Source organism: Geotrypetes seraphini, chromosome 4 (assembly GCF_902459505.1).
Source record: "Geotrypetes seraphini chromosome 4, aGeoSer1.1, whole genome shotgun sequence".
Taxonomy (NCBI): Eukaryota; Metazoa; Chordata; class Amphibia; order Gymnophiona; family Dermophiidae; genus Geotrypetes; species Geotrypetes seraphini.
This window is the reverse complement of record NC_047087.1, coordinates 121,658,106-121,678,903: the sequence shown is the minus strand read 5'-3', so window position 1 is coordinate 121,678,903 and position 20,798 is coordinate 121,658,106. Positions and strand designations below refer to the sequence as shown.

Here is a 20,798-nt window from a genome sequence, read left to right as displayed (position 1 = left end):
CATCTTTTGTTAAACTTCAGTCCTCCCCACCCCATACGAGAAAGAAATTTAAGAGCCACATATTTGCACAAAGGAAGAAAACCCTTTGCAACTGAATACTGAGAAGTCCTCCCTGTAAAACATCCCCAATCCTATCACATACTTGTACCAAGTACTTTTCTCCCTTTGGCTCATATCATTTCCTTTTCTTTCTCCCAACTGTCTACAAAATCCTGAGTGGTGTAGAACGGGTACAAGTAGATTGTTTTGTTTTTTTTACTCCATCAAAAATTACAAAAACTAGGGAACACTTGATGAAGTTACATGGAAATACTTTTAAAACCAAAAGGAGAAAATATTTTTTCACTCAGAGAATAGTTAAGCTCTGGAACGCATTTTCAGGTTGTGGTAAGAGCGGTTAACATAGCTGGTTTTAAGAAAGGTTTGGACAAATTCCTGAAGGAAAAGTCCATAATCTTGTTATTGAGACAGATATGGGGGAAGCCACTGCTTGCCATCGATTGGTAGCATGGAATGTTGCTACTACTTGAGTTTTTGCCAGGTACTAGTGACCTGGCCACTGTGAAGACGGGCTACTGGACTAGATATTATTGGTCTGACCTGGTAAGGCTATTCTTATATCTCCACCTTTCCTACCCCTCTCATTCCAATAAAACTGTAAAGATCCCATCCCACTCTCCATCACTCCACTCCAGCTTCTCACTTGAAGTATGATGTGTTTACTAATTAAGATCTTCCTGCTTAGACTTCAGGATACTTAGTAATATTGTTTGTCTCATGAAAAACTAACACACTATTTCTGGGTTTTGGGGAGAGTGTATAAAAGTATTTTCCCAAACATTCAAAAATGCAATCCAATACTTGCTGGTCCATCCGAGGTCATAAAGCAAGAGCTGATTCAAGGCATTCTTCCAGTCTCCAAAGAGCAGAACAAAAGATTCCAACCAGTAGATCAGAACAGTGGTATTGCCTAACAGCCAGAATCAACATATTCACATTGCCCTGATCCCATTACTGAAAAAAACCGATCTAGACCTATCTTCACCATCTAGCTATCGTCCTATAGCGAATATTCCTCTCCTGACCAAAATGCTAGAGGCTATCATATCTACTCAGCTCTCATCTTATTTAGAGAGATTCTCCATTCTTTTACCTTGCCAAAATGGTTTCAGACCCAATTTCAGCACCGAATCCCTACTGGCCTCATTAACGTCAAAGGTTCAACAACAACACCCTTGTAATAAGTTTGCAATCCTATTACAATTCGATCTATCTGCGACCTTTGATGTTGTCCAGCACAATATTCTAATTTACCAGCTTTCTGAGATAGGCATTGATTCCACAGTCTTAGACTGGTTCTCCAAATTCTTACGATCCGCTCCTACACTGTTAATATGAATGGCACCATGTCATCTCCTTGGAAACTGTTATGTGGAGTCCCACAGGGATCACCTCTGTCCCCTGTTCTTTTCAACATCTATATGTTTACTTTGAAACTCTTCCATCTATCTCCCTTTGAAACATTATATACACATGCAGATGACATCCTTGTCCTTCTTGAGATAGATTCGAACCTTACTAACCTCATCGAGAATATAATAACATGTATAACGAAACTCCAATCCTGGGCCCTCACTGTACAAATGAAGCTGAATGAGTCCAAAACAAAACTATGTTGGCTTGGCCCAAAATTAGATCAGCTACCCACACTCATTTCATTACCTTCTGGTGCCACACTGCAGATTGAATTCTCAAGCAAAGTTTTGGGCATCATTATTAACTCTACATTTTCATTTAATGACCATCTCAACTCTCTGGTAAAAAAAATGTTTTTTTAGTCTTCACATGATGAGAAAAGTGAGATCCTGCTTCCACCAACAACATTTTGCTGTCCTTGTACAATCAATCATTCTTTCCAGGCTGGACTATTGTAACTCCATCTATCTAAGTCTAACCAAGAAAAGTCTTCAAAGACTTCAGCGGATCCAGAATACTGCAGCTAGGTTGATCTTCACAAAAAGTAAATCTGATCATGTTTCCCCACTTCTGTCAAAACTTCACTGGTTTCCAGTAATTTTTAGGGTTCACTTTAAATGAGCCGGCCTAACATTCAAGATCCTGCATGGCATTCTTCCCCCCCTAATTCCACTATCTTGGAATTCTACGAGACCTGACACTACCAGATCCACCCATAAATTTAAACTATCTTTCCCCTCGTTAAAAGGCGTTATCTATGTGGGAAAATTAGGGAAATCTCTTTTCTTCAAAATCACTGAGCTTTGGAATAGCCTTCCTGCCCTGCTGCGGAATCTGGGCTCCTTCCAATTATTCCAAAAGCATCTGAAAACTTGGCTATTCTCAAAAATGTAAATCTCGCTACCCTCTTTATAATCACTAATTCTTACTTATGTTTTTCCTTCCTTATATTAAAGTTCCTGTAAACCGTGCAGAGCTCTATCATTATGGAGAGGATGCGGTATATAAACTTAAGGTTTAGGTTAGTTTACATTTATCTATTTATCCTTCAGTTACTGTAACTGAAGACTACCCCTGGAGTCATATCAAACCTGACTCCATAGCTTCACCTTGATCTGCATGTATATCTCTCTCAAAATCACCATACTGGGGGCCCTGACTCCCATGTGTCCCAGGTAGGCTTGATTCTCCCCACAGCAAAGACTGGATCAGTGGATCATTGCACACCTGGACTTAAAGGTCTTGACTGCAGAAAAGAAAGCCCTGTACTAGCTCATATTATATATCTCTTCTTATATTGTTGTCAACTCTAGCATTCCAGATACACCTTATTCCAAATCCTCCAACAGAATCACCCTCATTTCCATATCCTATTTGGCTGGTAGCATCTCACAGCCTACTTCTTCCTTCGAATCAGCCTAGGACTCCCACTATGCCACCTCTTCTGATAAAAATAATTATTTTAGCTGGGAGCACCAATCACTACCAAGATACTCTTTTTCCAGTATCCTCATATAGCTATGGATTGCCTCAGTAGGGACACTATTCACCAATACCTGGTTTGTGGATTAGAATAGCTAAACTAATCTGAAGAAATTCCCCTGCACCCCAAATTTCATGAGTACCTAAAATATACAGTGTATTGCCAATTGCCAATGATGAAAGTTTTTTAAGCTCTGAAACAAATTTAATATAGAAAAGGATTTGCCTTTGAACACAGTAGGCCAAAGATGCCAAAATCCTTCTAATATTTAGGACTGAATGTCTCCCCTTCATATATCCCACCTATGAATCCTGTACTTATTCTGGAAGTCCAAGTCAAGCATATCCTCTAGAATTTTTGTCAGAATCATCTTGCTCCACATTTAAGATTTGTTGGCCAAAGACCTCTGGCTTCATTTCATCCTTAATATAAACGACTGGGTAATAGTCAAAGCAAAATAAATTGTTCCTAAAGGTCCGTGTTCATTTCATCCTTGCCAGGTTTGAATACAACATATACGTTTGCCTTATTTCTCCCATATGAAAATTCTCCACTTGCAAGCTATTGGTGAAAAGTCTCACTTAGTGAGATGTTAACTTTATCTTGTACAATCTTATAAAACTCAGAACTATACCCATCACATCCCAGGGCTTTACAAGTAGCTACTCTCTTTTATGGTTCTCTGAATATCCTGGGATGAAACCAGAGCTTTAAAAATCTCCAGTTGGTCCAAGGAAATATTGGGCAATGCACAATTGTCTAATAGTTACAGGCATCTATCATACTCCTCCTGTAGATAGAGATTGAAAGAAATCCATAAATACCTTCTTAATTTGATCCTGCCCATCATGGATAGGCCACACCTGGCAGTTCCCCCATCCATTCCTAACCAATGCCGAGAACAGCTTCCCAGGCTTATCCCAGTAATGAAATAGTTTGGGCCTATGATACTGGATAGCCTTCTTTGCCAACTCATGCAAAATAATGTTCAATTATGCCTGCACGGTTATTAAGTTTGTTTTCTGGTTCGCTTTCTACCAGTGCTGCCCGCTTCACGATTCGAATCGATTCACCGATTCGAATCAGGTGAATCGATTCGAATCAATTCAATTTTGAAAAAAAAATCGGCTTCCCGATTCAATGGCCAACCCTTCCCCCATGCCTTCCTAAAGCAGGAGCTGCAGCGCTGCCTCTTGATGGCCGTCCGCTGCTGCTCCTGCTTGAGGGGGGAGGGTCGGTCAGAAAGACCTCCCTCAGCTTCCCTGCTCTTGCCTCCCCCAGCTTCCCCGCCCCTGTCAGGGGCAGGATCGTGGCAGAGAGAACGTGCCACTGAGGACCACGGGCAGCTGCAGGGATCGCTATAACACCAGCGAGCCTGCAAGCTGCCCTATTAGCGTTAAGGAGGTAAGAGCGGGGAAGGTGCAGGCTTGCAGGGGGAGCAGCGTTTGTTCCCGGTGGGGGGGAGGAGAAAATGTGCCTTTGCGGCGGGGGAGCAGGCATTCCTTTGCAGTGGGGGGGAGCAGGCCTTCGCAGCAGGAGCAGGCCTTCACGGGGGGGAGGAGGATAAAATGTGCCTTCGCGGCAGAGGGAGGGGAGCAGGCCTCGTGGAAGGAGCAGGCCTTCGCGCAGGGAGAGAGAGAGAAAGTGCCTTCCTGGGGGGAGAAGGCCTTCGTGGGGGGAACAGGTCTTTGTGGCGGGGAGCAGGCCTTCAGGGCAGGGAGGCAGGCCTGTGCAGAGGGAGGAGGAAGAAGGAGTAAGAGAGGGGAGGGGAGATGCCAGACCTGGGGTGAAGTGAAGGGAAGAGAGAGACCAAAAAGAGGGGGAGGAAAGCAGAGGAGAGGTGCTGGAGTAATGGAGAGAGGGAGAGAGAAATGCAAGACCACAAGGGGAAGGGTACAAGAGGGACAGATACTGCTCCAAAGTAGGTGGGCAAGGTGAAGGATGGCAGGAGCGATAGTAGGAGATAGCCTGTACCTGGGGAAGGGGATACAGGAGGTAAGGAAGAGAGAAAGAAGAAGCTGGATATGGGGAGAGATAAGATGCTGGGCATGGAGGGAGCATAGGAAGAGGGACACAGACGAGAAATGATGGATGATAGGATAGATGAGAAAAGGAGAGATGGTGGATCTGTGGATGGTGGGGTCCATCGCTGCAGCTGCGGGGGGATAGAAATGAAAAAAAGGAAAGATGCCAGACCTCTGAGGGAGGAAAGGGAAACAGAAGGGGAGGACAGAGAAGGAAGATAGATGGTTAGCACGGAGAAAGAAGAAAGAAGGAGAGCCCGATCAGAAGATAACCAGACCAACATGGGACCAACAAGATTTGAAAAATGACCAGAGAACAAAAGGTAGGAAAAATAATTTTATTTTCTGTTTTGTGAATACAATATGTCTTGAAATGTGTATCCTTCCAGAGTTGGTGTTGGACCGCAAACGTGAGCTAGGATTTAACAGAGAGAGGAAAAGTATTTTTTGTTTGTTTATTTTGTTTACACCACAGGACCAGTATGGGTAGGAGAGGCAAAGAGGGTGAAGAGGCTATAAAATAAACCCACCAGTATGTTTAGAAAAAACCACTCAATTGGGCAGGAAAATTGAATCGAATTGAATCGAAAAATCGATTCAATAGGCTGAATTGAATCAAATCGAAATTTTTTTTCCTGAATCGGGCAGCACTACTTTCTACTATTAATATCCTGCTTCCTCTTGACAGTATATCCAATAATTGTCCCTCGACCTGTACAGTCTTCTAGAAAAGTGATGGGCAGGGCAGTAGCAAGCTATATGCAGCCAAAATTGTGTATTGTCAATTGCCTTCCCTGCTTGGCTGCAATGCAGTGAGGTGAGATAGGAGCTCTAGAGGGGGTGTCACATGGGACATATCCAGCGATGGGTTTTCTTTGTACTCAATGTTGGCAATTTCATAATCATTCTAACTCTTTCTCCGGAATTTTCTAAATACCATATTCTCATAAAGGCATAAGAAAAATCTCCCTACTTTTCTAATGTTGATGCCTCCAGCAAAGTCCAGTCATAACACAGTATGATCTGAGTCTGCTATTGGACCTCGCTCTGCCTCACCCACTCTCTCAAATATATCCTTAGCTATCAGAAAGAAACTGATACAGGACAGAGTATCATGTATGTAGAAGATGTATGTAGGCCATTTCTCACAGATGTACAATGTTCCAAACATCCAGAAGGTCATATCTGTCACACATATTAATCAATTTATGTGTTTGATACTATCTTCATACTTGGACCCATTGATCTAAAATACAATTGAAGTCACCCCCTATCACTGCCTTGGTGATATCCAATTGGACAATGCTCTAGAACAACTCAGCAAGAACTCTTGTTCATAATTATTAAGGGCATACACACTCCCCAGGACCACAGGTCTATTCTGGACCCTGTATAACAACACATTGACTTATGAATTAAGATTCTATTTTCCTTCTCCAGCAAAAAATTTATAAAGAGTTCCACCCATCCTTTAATTTCCCATGTTCTATATCAGTCATATAGGGGTCTTGTAAAAAAAGCAACAAACACCCCAATACCTTAATATCTCAGTGCTCTGAAGATTTTATGTCACTTTAAAAGATGATTCTAAGCTACAAACATTGCATGAGAGAACTCCTAATGTTCTATTATTATTGTCTCATTTGGTATACTGCATCCTTCTTATTATCCTGCTTACACACATAAGAGGGGCCTTACTCAGTCTAGAGCCATTTACCACCATCTCATACACATATACTCATATACCCTTCCCCTTCCTCCAATCTCCCCCTTCCTGTACCTCTATGTTTTATAATTGACATGATGCCTCAGCATTGCAGCCAGCTCTGTGGGTGCTTGAGCATACCAAACACAGAACAAACTCCTCAACTGTGTCCAGGGAGAGGTAATTTCCAAAGGTTTGCTACTATGTGCCTCAGATCCCTCCCCACTCTCCATTCAAAACAGTCCAATTTCTACCCATTTTATTATCCAACTTTCCACCCTCACGACAGGTCTGTGTGCTCCCAAATTTAACCTTTTCTCCCCAAAGAAATGCAAGACATTAACTTACTGTTTCCTTCTACCATCCCATTCCCAAGTCCCTTGACACTAGTTGCAATCAATCCCACACTGCCTGTCCTTATTCCCCACAACATAAAAGTTTAAGTCCAGCCCCAAACCCCCTATGCAGTATGCAGTGGCATGGCAAGGGTGAGAGGCACCCCTCCCCCATCCTCATCTCTGCTCCCCTGTTCCTTTCCTGATCCTGCCTGCCATGCACCACCCTTCTCTTCCCCTGAATCTCTAGCTGAAGTTGTTGCGCAGCACCTTGAAGTGACGTTAGCAAGAGAGCCACGAAGATCACGTTGTTGACTGCCACAAACAACTTCTTCAATTAGAGAGAAGGGGGAAGGGTGCACGCGCATGGAGGGGAGGAATGGGAAGCAGGTGGGCAGAGAGGAGGAGGGGTGTCAGCGCCCCCACCAACATGGCGCCCAGGGCAGATTGCCCCTCTTACTACACCACTGAACATAAGAACATAAGAAGCGCCATCTCTGGATCAGACCTTCGGTCCATCAAGTCCGGTGATCCGCACACGTGGAGGCCCTGCCCGGTGTATACCTGGCATAATTTTAGTCACCCATATCCCTCTATGCCTCTCGTAAGGAGATGTGCATCTAGTTTGCTTTTGAATCCTAGGACGGTCGATTCTGCAATAACCTCCTCTGGGAGGGCATTCCAGGTGTCAACCACTCTCTGCGTGAAGCAGAATTTCCTGATATTTGTTCTGAACCTGTCCCCCCTTAGCTTCATTCCATGTCCTCTTGTCCGTGTCAAGTTGGACAATGTAAATAATTTTTTCTGCTCTATTTTGTCGATTCCTTTCAATATTTTGAAGGTCTCGATCATATCCCCTCGTAGTCTCCTTTTCTCAAGGGAGAACAACCCAGTCTCTTCAGTCGATCCTCGTATTCCAGTTTCTCCATACCCTTTACTAACTTTGTTGCTTGTCTCTGCACCCTCTCCAGCAGTTTTATATCCTTCTTTAGGTTGGGAGACCAATGTTGGACGCAGTATTCCAAGTGGGGTCTGACCATTGCTCTATAAAGCGGCATTATGACCATCTCTGATCTACTCATGATTCCCTTCTTTATCATGCCCAACATTCTATTTGCTTTCTTTGCCACCATCGCACATTGTGCTGACGGTTTCAGGGTCCTATCTCTCAGTACACCCAGGTCCTTTCCTTGTTCGCTCTTACCCAGAGTTGCACCTAACATTCTATACTCGTATTCCTTATTCTTACTGCCTAAATGCATTACTTTGATTTCTCCACATTGAACTTCATCTGCCATTTCTCTGCCCAGTATGCTAGAATAAGAATCACACTGACTTCCTACTGGGGGTGAGGAGTGACACAGTAACAGAATAGAAAGTCTTCTCCCGATTGTTAAATCATCTTCCAGATTCACGTCTGCTTCTGACTAACATAATCCCTGTTCTGTGGTACAAACTCCCCAGCATGGATGTGATAGCTAAAGCACTTTTGTGGACAACACGGCGAAGTTCATCTTGCCATAGAAAAAGTCCGATCTTGCCATAGAAAAATGCAAAGTGATGCACCTGGGTAAGAAAAACAAGGAACATGAATATAAAATGTTAGGTGTAATATTGGGCAAGAGCGATCAAGAAAGGGACCTGGGGGTACTGATAGACAGGACCCTGAAGCCGTTAGCACAATGCGCAGCGGCAGCAAAGAAAGCAAACAGGATGTTGGACATGATAAAAAAGGGAATCACGAGTAGATCGGAGGACATCATAATCCCACTTTACAGAGCAATGGTCAGACCATACTTGGAATACTGTGTCCAACACTGGTCTCCCTACCTAAAGAAGGATATAACCCTGCTGGAGAGACGAGCCACGAAGCTAGTTAAAGGTATCAAGAACTTGAGCTACAAAGAATGCCTCGGAAAACTGGGATTGTTCACTCTCGAGAAGAGAAGACTGCGAGGGGACAAGATAGAGACTTTTAAAATACTAAAAGGATTCGACAAAATAGAGCAAGAAACATCGTTATTCACATTGTCCAATGTGACTCGGACAAGAGGTCATGGACTGAAGCTGAGGGGCACCAGGCCCAGGACAAATATCAGGAAATTCTGCTTCACACAACGAGTGGTGGACGTTTGGAATGCACTCCCAGAGGAGGTCGTGATGGAGACCACCATTCCGGGATTCAAGGGCAAGTTGGATGCACACCTTCTCGCAAATCACATCTAGGGATACGAGTAAACAAGGTTTCTCAACAGGGAACACCTGGCTTGGCCTCTGCAAGTGCAGGTCGCCAGACTGGATGGACCTAGGGTCTGATCCGGTGAAGCCATTTCTTATGTTCTTATCAAAATCCTTCACTTCCACTATGGATAGGAATATGTAAAACATTCTGTTAGCAAAAATAGTAAATTCTGCTGGGTACTTCTAAGAAAAGTGGACTTGGAATAGGGAGTTTCTCTAGGGACAGCTTAGGTAACTCCAGTTCACCTATTCACTTTGCATAGTGAACAACAATGTACTGCTAACCATCTCAACAACCCTTGCTTCCACTAATTTCCTCAAGAGATTATGAGACAGAAGTAGCTATGGAAGCTCCTTCCCCCAATCAGTCAGCATTCATGTATCACTCAACAGAAATCCTGTTGGATTAGAGTTATGGATATTCTAATCCAGCTTCTATGCCAACACTCTTCCATCAACAAGCTCCTGTATAGGCTTGTTTGAGAGGGTCTTCTGACTGTCTTGGCAAGTTCTTCTGGACAAAACAATGCCTTTTTTATGGTATCTCAGTTGCTTTTCTTACTGAGCTATGCTAAGATGTTGAGAATGGTTAATAAGAGTTCCATAGTCTTACAAAAAGTTCTCTTTACCATCTGGATAGAAGTTAACAGCATTACATTATTGTGTATTGGCTGTGTCCAGAGTGCAAGCAAAGGATTCTGGGATTTTATATTAAAACAATCCATTCCTTGCTGACCCTGGGAATGCTAGTGCAGATAGACTGGATGGCCCCTGCCCATTCAATCTTGTTAAAGAGCTTTTACTTAAAATGCCACTAAATGACTCCTAAAAGACCAGTGCTTGAGATTAACAAAGAACCTTTTGCATAGTACTGAGGAATATCCTGCAAAGAGGGGGAGACAGGAGATTGGCATTACAGAAGAAAGAGCAGGAATGGATTTTTAGTTTACGTACAGAGGATCCAGATGGACTTAATCAAAAGATTGAGTGGCTTTTATTTTTTTAAGGATGCCCTCCGGGGTGACCCGAACAATTTTTAAATTATTCAAATTCCTCAGTTTTCATGTTGAATTCAGCACCATACATGAGAGTGAGGCTCCAAATTCGACAGTCAGTCTAAGACGAGCTGACGTGCACAGCGTGGTGACGTCAGCTGTCTTTTAAGAGCAAGTGGCTTCACCTGGGGCTGTCTCTGCCATAGTAAGCGTGTGAGTGAGAACACTGCTGTAAGTCACGTTATCACTGGAATGTTTTTTTGCACTCAGACAAGTTCTCTGCCACTTTTCTATTTTGATTCTTGTAGATATTGGTCCGAAGCCCTGACGCAGTTAGCTTGACGTTGACAAGGACTGGCGGGGATGTAACAACACTCTAAAATACATCCAATTACCTTACCTGCAGCTAAGTAGTTTGATTGGATCTTCTAAGCTGTAAGTTCGAGCAGCATTTAGTGGGTATGAGTGGGATCAAGAGCCAATGAGGAATTATTCCCTTTCTAGTGCTGTTCTATCAATTAGTAACGCACGGGGATCTGAGGTTCTCCCCTAGATAATTTGAAGCATATAAGTAACAGCGATATTTTTTGATACAAATGAAATGTTCAATGAAATAGTGTCTATGTTAAAATTTTGAAATCATTTTGAGAGAGGTATTGGACTTAGAATATCCTGCAAAGCCCAGGACTTTCAAAAGATGTGATAAAGCAGTGATTCTCAACCCTGTCCTGGAGGACCACCAGGCCAACCGGTTTTTCAGGCTAGCCCTAATGAATATGCATGAGCGAGATTTGCATATAATGGAAGTGATAGGTATCCAAATCTGCTCCATGCATATTCATTAGGGCTAGCCTGAAAACTCGATTGGCCTTGTGGTCCTCCAGGACAGGGTTGGGGATCACTGTGATAAAGAACAGGTACTTAAGGAATTCAGACATAGAATGGATCCAGCTACCAGAGCCATTGTTTCAGATACCAAATTGTGACAGAAGATAATATTGGAAGTTACTATTTTTAGAACAAATAAACCTATATAGACAGACTTCAAAGCCCCTGCCCTCTTTTTCTTGCTCCTTCCTCTCTGTCTCTTCACACCTATATACCCACAATTCTTAAACACAGGACATTCATTCATACACTTATGCTCTCTGCTCTGCTCTCATTCTTTCAGGCAGGATATAGACCCACAGAAGCAGCACTAAATCTAATTTATATTCTATATTTGTAAAAGCCCGTTCCTATAAAGTATACTTTTTATGCACCACTTGACTCCTGTCTCAACATCTTGTTTCCCACCGCCTCTGAGGCGGAACCTAAATAGACTAGGAACCCCCCCCCAAAAAAAAAAAAAAAAACCATTATAGAGGACTTTTTGGTCCTTTTCTACTTGGTACCTTCTGACACAAATAGAAACGATACAACCCAGGTTGGTGTACCTTTTTTTAAAAAACTTAGGGATAGCCCCTTTCTGTATGTTATCTTATTTGGGATAAAAGGTAAAAGCAGCTTAGTGTTCCGACCTTCCCACACTACAAAACTCTACCCCAGGACTCTCCTTGTCTCTGCCATGAGAATGTTTCATTGTTCATTTTTTCTCCTTGGGCGAGGGGGTACTGGAGTGCCCTCTATAGCACTGTTTTAGTATGCTAGCTACATTCTTTTGTTTTCTACTGTATGAGATATAAACTCTTATAGTCTCTCAGTTGCAATTTTCGGTGTCACTAACCTTTGATGGAAGGGACTATGGTCACTTGAAGGTCCTTTACTCGTTGCAGATTCCAGGTGTGGTTCTCTTTGTCTAGTATGAAAAAATTAAGTGAATTAGTTGCTTCTAATTTTAACCCTCATATGGTACATTATATGATGACATTATATCTGATACCATCAAGAAACATAATGTATACATATATATGTAAGGACAACGTGACTATTTATTTTTTCCTCACAACGGGACATCTACTAATTTTTAGTCCCACCCCCAATCCCACCCCCTGCTGCCTGCTCTAGTTTGGCAGGAGAGCATGCACGCATGCAGCACAATGACATCACATGTGAGTTATTCCGTGGCATTCGTGCATGTGCAGATGCCCTCCTGCCCAAAGACGATTTTGAGGGAGGCTTTTTAAGTTGCTCCATAGTGCAAAATATAGACAGCAGATATAAATCTTCAAAACAGACACATTTTGAACACTAAATTGAAAATAAAATCATTTTTCCTACCTTTCTTGTCTGGTGATTTCATGAGTCTCTGGTTGCACTTTCTTCTGATGGTGCATCCAATATTTCTTCCCTTCTTTTTGCCTCCTGCATGCTTCCTCTCCTCCAGACCTCATTTCCTTCTCCAACCAACATCTCTCTCTATCCCTCCATGAGTCCAATGTTTTCTTCCTCTCTCCCTGCCCCCCTTTCTTTCTTTCTGTCTTTCTTCCTCTCTCCCTGCTCCCTTTCTTTCTTTCTTTCTTTCTCTCTCACTGCCCCCCCAAGACGCAGCCTGCTTCCCCTGCCCCCTGATGCAGCGTGCTTCCCCCCAAGCCACCCTGTTTTCCCGACCCCGACCCCTATGCACCCTGCTTCCCCGCTTCTCCCTGCTTCCCCAATGCAGCAACACCAAGGCGCATGCAGCGACTGCACTGCACAAACCCCGGGCCCACAAGCCTTTCCTCCCCCCCGATGTCAATTCTGACATTGGAGAGGAAGTTCCGGGCCAGCAAATCGCTGCTTAGCTTCCTCTCCGACGTAAGAATTGACGTCAGGGGGAGGAAGACTTGTGCAATGTAGTCGCTGCAGCAGGGAAGCAGGGAGAAATCCTGGGCTCTGAAAATGGGACATTTCAGACAACGGGGCAAGGTAATTAAAAACGGGACGGTCCCGTTCAAAACGGGACGTATGGTCATGTTATGTAAGGATGTAAGCGGTATACAAATACATAAATAAATATTTCAAACATAACTGGATCAAACTGAATCTCTCTGGAGAACACATATTTCTGTGGGACTCAAAAAAATAGTTGCTCAGAACTGCATTATTTGATAAGTTATCAATATCACTCCAAGTCATACGAAATAAAGTGAGAGAGAAAAAAGGGAGAGAAAATAAAGGGAGAGAATTTTTCCTATCTGATAGAAGAAAAAGTTCAGTCACCTAAGTGCATTACTGAGAAGCAAGTGCTGGAGATAATTTGTGGTTAAGGATTCAAGCAAGTGCCAAATGTGCTACACAAAATATAAAAAATCCCCATTGTTTAAATGAACTCCAGGCGTGCAGCAATATAATCCAATACACATGGAGGGCCATAATAAAAAAAACACGTCTAAGTCCCCTTTCGGCCCTAGGCCCTAAACGCTGAAAGTAGAAGCAGGGAAAATGTCCATTCTCAAAAAAAACATCCAAAATGAGGTTTTTCTTGAGAATGACCTGCCTCTACGTTCAGCTGTTTACACGCCCAGACCACCACTTCGTCTACACTTACAACACATAATCAACCAAAAAAGCCTAAATCCCAAATGCCCAAAACAAGAGCTTTTAGGCGAAGGAGGAGTCAGTCTTTCACCTGAAAGCTGGATTCTGTAACTGGTGTTTGTCAAAAAGAACACCGGTTACAGAATCCGCCCCTCCCCAGCAACAATCGCGGCAGAAGAGATGGCTCATCTCCCCTGCAGCGATGGCAATCCCCATGCTGCAGGAGAGATGCCCAATATCTCCTGCCATGATCCACCCCCCCTGATCGGATCAGGCAGGAGGGAGCCCAGGCACTCCTGCCCCTAAGCAGCCCCCACCGCCCGATCCGATATGGGCAGGAGGGAGCCCAGGCCCTCCTGCCCCGAAACAGCCTCCACACCCCACCCTGACATGATATGGGCAGGAGGGAGCTCAAGCCCTCCTGCCTCAGTGATCCCCCCTACCCCCACCCCTACTAAGATACGGGCAGGAGGGATCCCAGGCCCTCCTGCCCATGATGAGCCCCCCCACGACCGCCCCAAACCCCCGATCGGCCTCCCCAAACTCCCCCCCTGCTGACCCCACGACACCACCCCCCACCCCCAACACCCCCCCTTTACTTTAAAGAAGTTGGACGGACGGACGGGTCCCAAGCCCATCCGCCCGGCAGGCCTGCCATCCGCAGAATGGCAGGCCTTAGGGCCTGATTGGCCCAGGTGCCTCAAGCCCCGCCCACAGGAGGGGCCTTAGGCACCTGGACCAACCGGACACCACCTTGAGCAAGAAGAAAAGTACTGTGCAAATAGAAAGAGAGCTGGTCATTAAAAATAAGTAGGGGTCCCTACAAGAGAGGGCCTGCAGCTCAGAGACTCTTTAGGCCAGGGCTGCCCAAGTCTGGTCCTCGAGATCTACTGGCAGGCCAGGTTTTCAGGATATCCACAATGAATGCATGAGAAAGATTTGCCTGCACTGCCTTCTTGGTATGCAAATCTCTGGAAGATGAGCATAGGGCTTTTACCCACTGAGCCACAGCAGCTTCCACTAATGGCTTTATTCCTCACATCTGATATGAGAGCTTAGTGATCCTAGCCATGTGAAGATGAAAATACCTGAGAAGATCATAGCTTAGCAGATCCCTAAGCTATGAGGAGTGGCACTTGCTCGTGGGCTGTAAGGGGTGCTATGGTGTGTTAATGGAATGGATAGTGTGCAGGACATGGGGCAGTATTTTGTGGAGTTTTTCTACAAAAATGCCTGCTTTTCGTATGGTTCTGGGTAACTCTAGTTAGATACAAGCATATGTGTTAGTTAAGGCCACGCCCAATAGAAGCGTACGAAAAAGTTGGTGAATAAAAATCTGAATATGGATGTAGCCAAGGCCAGAAAAACACACTACAGATTAATATTAAGGACAAACATAATAATATTCTCTTTATGTATTTTGCAATTAAGCTAGACCATATGAAAATCAGGTATAGATATACATAATATATACATAGATGTATTAAGAACTCCATCTTGTTTTAACGACTCCATTTTGGGTTTTCTGTCTTTCTGTCTTTCTTTGTTCTCTCTGATTTTTCCCGCCTTGAGCCTCATGGCTCTAATTAATACCAGACCTCTCAGTCTGGCTTGTGGAAGATATAGGATATCACATTTTTTAATACAGATAGTTATATGTATCTTATGAATGAAATATGTGTCTTGGTATGAGTGAATGGGATCCCATGAGTGATTATGTGTGTGAATGTATATTAAACATGAGAATAGGTTTTGAAAAACATATTTTATATATTTTAAACCTGAAGAAACTTTAAGGGAGCCTAAGATGCAACATCTGCAAATAGAGCCAGAGACACTGTACCAGTCTTTGAGAGACTCAGAGTAGGAAAGGTCAGCTAGTTTGACCTCTAGCATAGAAAGGGAGGGTACTTGTAGCCCACTTAGGAATGTGTGTCAATGAAACTTGAAAACTGTCAGTTTACCAAAGCAAGTGTGTCGTTTGCTCACCGTTTGAGAATGACAAAAAGTGTATATTGAGTATGTTATAATATTTTATGCATATTCAGAAAGGAATGTAAACAAATATATGATTTGTGAAACTTTTTTGTCTTTGTCAAAAGGAATTTCTTTGTTCAAACCTAAGAACAGCCTCTGTCAGTTGATTGGCTGACAAGTAATGATGTCATGCTGGTCACAGAAGGTATATATTGATGTACAGCTGAGAACAGAGTGGGGATTCTTTGCTAGCAGAGCCAGATTTTGGCCTCTGTAAAGACACCCCCCCCCCCCCCCGATGACACAAATAATCTTTTGATAATTGTTATGGAAATTAATAAACCAAATAATCTCTTTGGGATCATTTTGCACACCTAAGAGCAAACCTGGCTGCTCAGCTATCATATCAGATGTGAGGAAGAAAGAAATTAGTGGAAGCTGCTGTGGCTCAATGCAATCTATATATTTTTTTCATGTCTTTCCTTGCTTTCAGTAATGAGCTGATTGGAGCACTGTTTAGTCAGAAAAAAAAGGGTAGCTTTTTAGCAAGAAACTCAGGGCTCCTTTTATGAAGTCGCGGTAGCAGCTTTAACGCACACGATTTGTAATCACGCGCTACCCCCCTCTCCCCCGCTAGCCGGAAAACTACCGCCTGCTCAAGAGGAGGTGGTAGCAGCTAGCGCGTCCGGCAGTTTAGCGTGCGCTATTACGTGCGTTAAACTGCTACCGCGCCTTCGTAAAAGGAGCCCTTAAAGCTGTGTTTTTGTCATATGCTCTGCTTCAGTTAATGGATATTTCCTCTCATTAGTAAATAACATTGCCGTTTGTTCACAAAAATAGGTTTTGAATGCAATATATCTGTTTTGATGTGCCCTGTTTATGTGGTGTCTTATTAAATGTATTTGAGTTTAATAAAGCAAAAATAAAACCTCACAAAGCTATTCAGTAGATCGCATTAAGCATGTTCAAAGCCTGCCTAAGTCCCGTCCATCTAACTCATGTCTATCTGAAGCCCAAACTACGCTCAAAAGTAGACCTCCTTTACAATGCTTATAGGACCTAGTTTTACAATTGTTACGCAACTTGCTAGCTCATTCTGTAGCACACTAGTTAAACCTACAGCCTTCTACCCTAATGTTGCTGGTTTGAATCCCAATTACTCTATCTTATGGAAGAGAAGTAAATAAACGCATTAAACAGATCCAACTCCCAGTATCACAATTATAATGAAAAACACCATAAAATTGTCATTCTAATAACATCATAATAATAAAATATTAGAACATTAAGGACTTTGGACGTCTAATTCTCACCTAAAACCCAATTCTCTAAAGCAGTGTTCTTCAACCTTTTGACACCTATGAACTGGCGGAAATAAAATAATTATTTTTTGGACCGGCACTAGGCTAAGTCGTGGGCCAGACCCCTCCCATCTCCGCCAAATCTCTGCCCCAGACCCCGCCTCCATAATAGTACTAATTGTAACACCATTTTTTCCATTCATTTTTCAAATATATACACACACACAATATAATCTTATTAACAACACATTATGATTAACCACAAAATTAAACTACACAAAGCACACTGTATGCTTCTCAACATTCATTCCTACCAGAACACAGATAACCCCTATGCAAATACCAGACCAAAAACTAAAAGTACTAATATATACAAACAAACTCTAAGATGCAAGACTCTGCATGCAGTACAACCCAAGAGAAAAAGAAACAAATGCATTTCTTCCTGAACAGTTCAAAATACAGACAGCAGATGTAAATTCTCAAAATTGATATAATTCAATCACTAAATTTAAAAGGAAAATCATTTCCCCTTCCTTTGTTGTCTCCCTCCCTCCATGTTGTGCTTTACCTTCTGGCCTGCTCCCACCTGGCCTTTTTATGCTGCCCCCAGTGTTATCTTCGGGCGGGCTCCCTCTTCTTCACTGATGCAGTGCAGAAAGCTGCAGGCAGCAGCTCCTCGCATGTGTCCTGCACCTCATCTGGAAGCCTTCCCTCTGACATTGCGACATCAGAGGGAAGGCTTCCGGTTCAGGCGCAGTACGCGAGTAGAAGCAATGCAGCACTGAGTAAGAGGGAGCTGGCCCGAAGATTACGCTGCATCGATTGCACCGGGGGCCAGCAATTGAAGAAAAACTGACTCGGGCCCGATGCACGTGCTGGCCCTGTGGACCGGCAGGAAATTTCTGCAGACCAGCGGTTGAAGAACACTGCTCTAAAGGACGTCTCAAAATTTGGACTTCTAAACAATGCTGAGCATCGCTGTGCTGAGCGTCACTGAGCACGATTCTACAAAGGATGCCTATCTTGGACGTCCAAACTGCGCCTAACTTTAGATGCACTTTGCAGATTCAGGGCCTAACTGTATTGGATTATATTGTTACATGCCTGGAGTTCATTTAAATAGTGAGGAGTTTTTTTGTTGTTGTTGTTGTTATTGTGTGTTACATCATCCCCATTCCTCCTTTTCAGTTTGTTACACAAATGTGCTATACATACATAAAGTGCAAAGGGTGTTTTGTCCGTGTCTTTTTATTTACCTTGTATTTTCTTTTCTTGTTTGCTTTTTTTTTTTTTTTTAAATACAAGTACCATTGATACTTCCTATTTTGTTTCTATTGAAAAGCATATCTCTAGAAACCATATATCCCCAAGACACAAAGTTTAGGCATAAGAGGATAATTTTATAATAGGTCACCTATGTTGGGAGACCAATTAGGCACCTGTTTTGGGGCAATTTTATATAGACACACAGGTACTCTGAGTCTTTATAAACTAGCTGCACAAAAACTGCAGAACCTGTTGCTAAATATATCCATATACATTTGCATCTGCTCAGGAGAAGATGTAAATGTGCTTGGGTTTTTAGATATAAATCCCTCCAACATATAAATAAATATTTCTGTCTTTTATCTACTTAATTTCTTCAACAATAATTTGAAAGGAGGCTTATCTTAAGAAGCTTAAGAAACAATTGAATAGACTAAGTAGATTAAGTTCAAGTTCAAATTCTCTTTGTTCTTGATATACTATCTATCATGGAATCATTTAGGCAATTTAAAATTATCAACTACTATGCAGGAGAGAGAATAAAGAAAAAGGAGGAGTTTACAATATCATTGGAGGAACATATTTATTTTTCTTGGGGGGGGGGGGGTTGGGGTTCCAGTATCACAATACAGTCTCAGACTAATTGCTGCATTATGTTTTATTTGATCTTATTTTAATACTTGATATACTACTCAGACCAAAGTCGAGCAGTTTATAATACTAAAAAGGTCACACAATGCAATAAAATTATTTTAATAATAATAAAAACTATCACAATTAAACATTTCCTCGCTAATAAACCTTTTCATTATAATATTCAACATCAACCACCCTTATCAGTAAATCTCCAAATATAACCATGGCATTCAGTTTATAATTACATAACAATCCGATTCAATTTACCATATTTTTCACTCCATAAGATGCACTCCCCCCCCCCAAAGTGGGTGGAAATAAGGGTGCATCTTATGGAGCGGATATACTCAGCCACTAAGTAGGGTAATCTGACACAAGTGCGCAGCAGTCCCATCTGGGGTGCCAATTGAGCAGCTAGGCTTGCTCTTTGGTGTGTAAAGTGTACAGAATAATGGCACATGATGCAAAATGTATAAAATAATGTATTAATTTTATTTATTTCCATAACAGCCATCAAAAGATTATTTGCGTCATCGGGGTCTTTACAGATGCCAAACGCTGGCATTTCTGACAAAGAATCCCAACTCTTTAATTGTCATTCACCAATATATAACTTACATGACCAGCATGACATCATTACTTGTCAACCAATTGGCTAACAGAGGATGTCCTTAGGTTTGAACAAAGACATTCCTTTTGACATCGAAATAAAAGTTTCACAAATCATATTTTTGTTTATATTAATTTCTGAATATGCATAAAACCATTATAACATACCAAATACCCTTTTTGTCATTCTCAAAACTTAAATCAAACTGTTGTTAAAGCCAGCCTGTTGATAAGTTTGTGTCCCTGTCAGCACAGAAGAAGGAGGAGGCCTACTCCCCCTCCCTCCTATGCTAGAGGTCAAACTAACTGACCTTTCCTGTTCTGCTCTCAAAGACTGGCACACTGCTTCTGGCTCTAACTATTTCCAGATGTTGTTCTCATGATTTCTCCTTAAAGTTTCTTGCATCTTATATATATATATATATATATATATATATATATATAAAACATTTAAAATTATGTACAAATCATTCTCTCACATATCATTCATACCACATATCACACACATTCGGGGCCCCATCCATCCATAGAACCACACAACATATTTCATTCATATTTAATACATATAACTATTTGTATTAAAAAATATGAAACCTTATATCTTCCACAAGCCAGACTGAGAGGTCTGGTATTAATTAGAGCCATGAGGCTCAAGGTGGGAAGACTCAGAGAGAACAAAGAAAGACAGAAAATCACTAAAATCAAATGGAGTCACTAAATCAAGATGGAGTTCTTAATCCCTCTAGAAGTATGTTATGCATTACCTGATTCCATCTATGGTCTAGCTTAATGGCAAAATACATACCGAGAATATTATTATGCTTTTCCTTAATATTAATCTGTAGTGTGTATCCTTATTCAGATTTTTATTCACCAATTTTTTGTACGCTTCTATTGGGCGTGGCCTTAACTTTCATATGTACTTCTAACTAGTTTACCCAGAACCATACTTAAAGCAGGCGTTTTTGTAGACAAAACTCCACAAAATACTGCACCATGTCCTGCACACTATCCATTCCATTAGCGCCCCCTACAGCCCACGAACGCCACTCCACCTCACCACAGAGAGAATTACCCCCTCCCGGGCCCCTGGACACTGCCCTCATGCACCGCTGCAGATGCTACCGCCGGCCTCTATCAACAACTTCCGGGACAGCGGACTGGGACTGTGGCTGTCTCCCTGCTCAGGGAGGAGATGGAGCCCGAGGATGAAGAGCCGCTGGCACCTGCAGCCAATGGAGCTGGCAACGGGGGCAGTGACATTCCCCAGCCAAAGCAGCACACCAAT

General features: G+C 42.5%; 1 protein-coding gene across 1 annotated transcript in view; it reads right to left on the bottom strand.

The window, feature by feature from the left end:
• SIDT1 (SID1 transmembrane family member 1) overlaps positions 1–20,798 on the bottom strand; it is a 262,081-nt gene that overhangs the window by 127,191 nt on the left and 114,092 nt on the right. Inside the window, exon 8 of the mRNA XM_033940160.1 lies at positions 11,986–12,057. Within this exon, the coding sequence (XP_033796051.1) occupies positions 11,986–12,057 (72 nt within the window). The remainder of the gene's footprint in view (positions 1–11,985; positions 12,058–20,798) is intronic.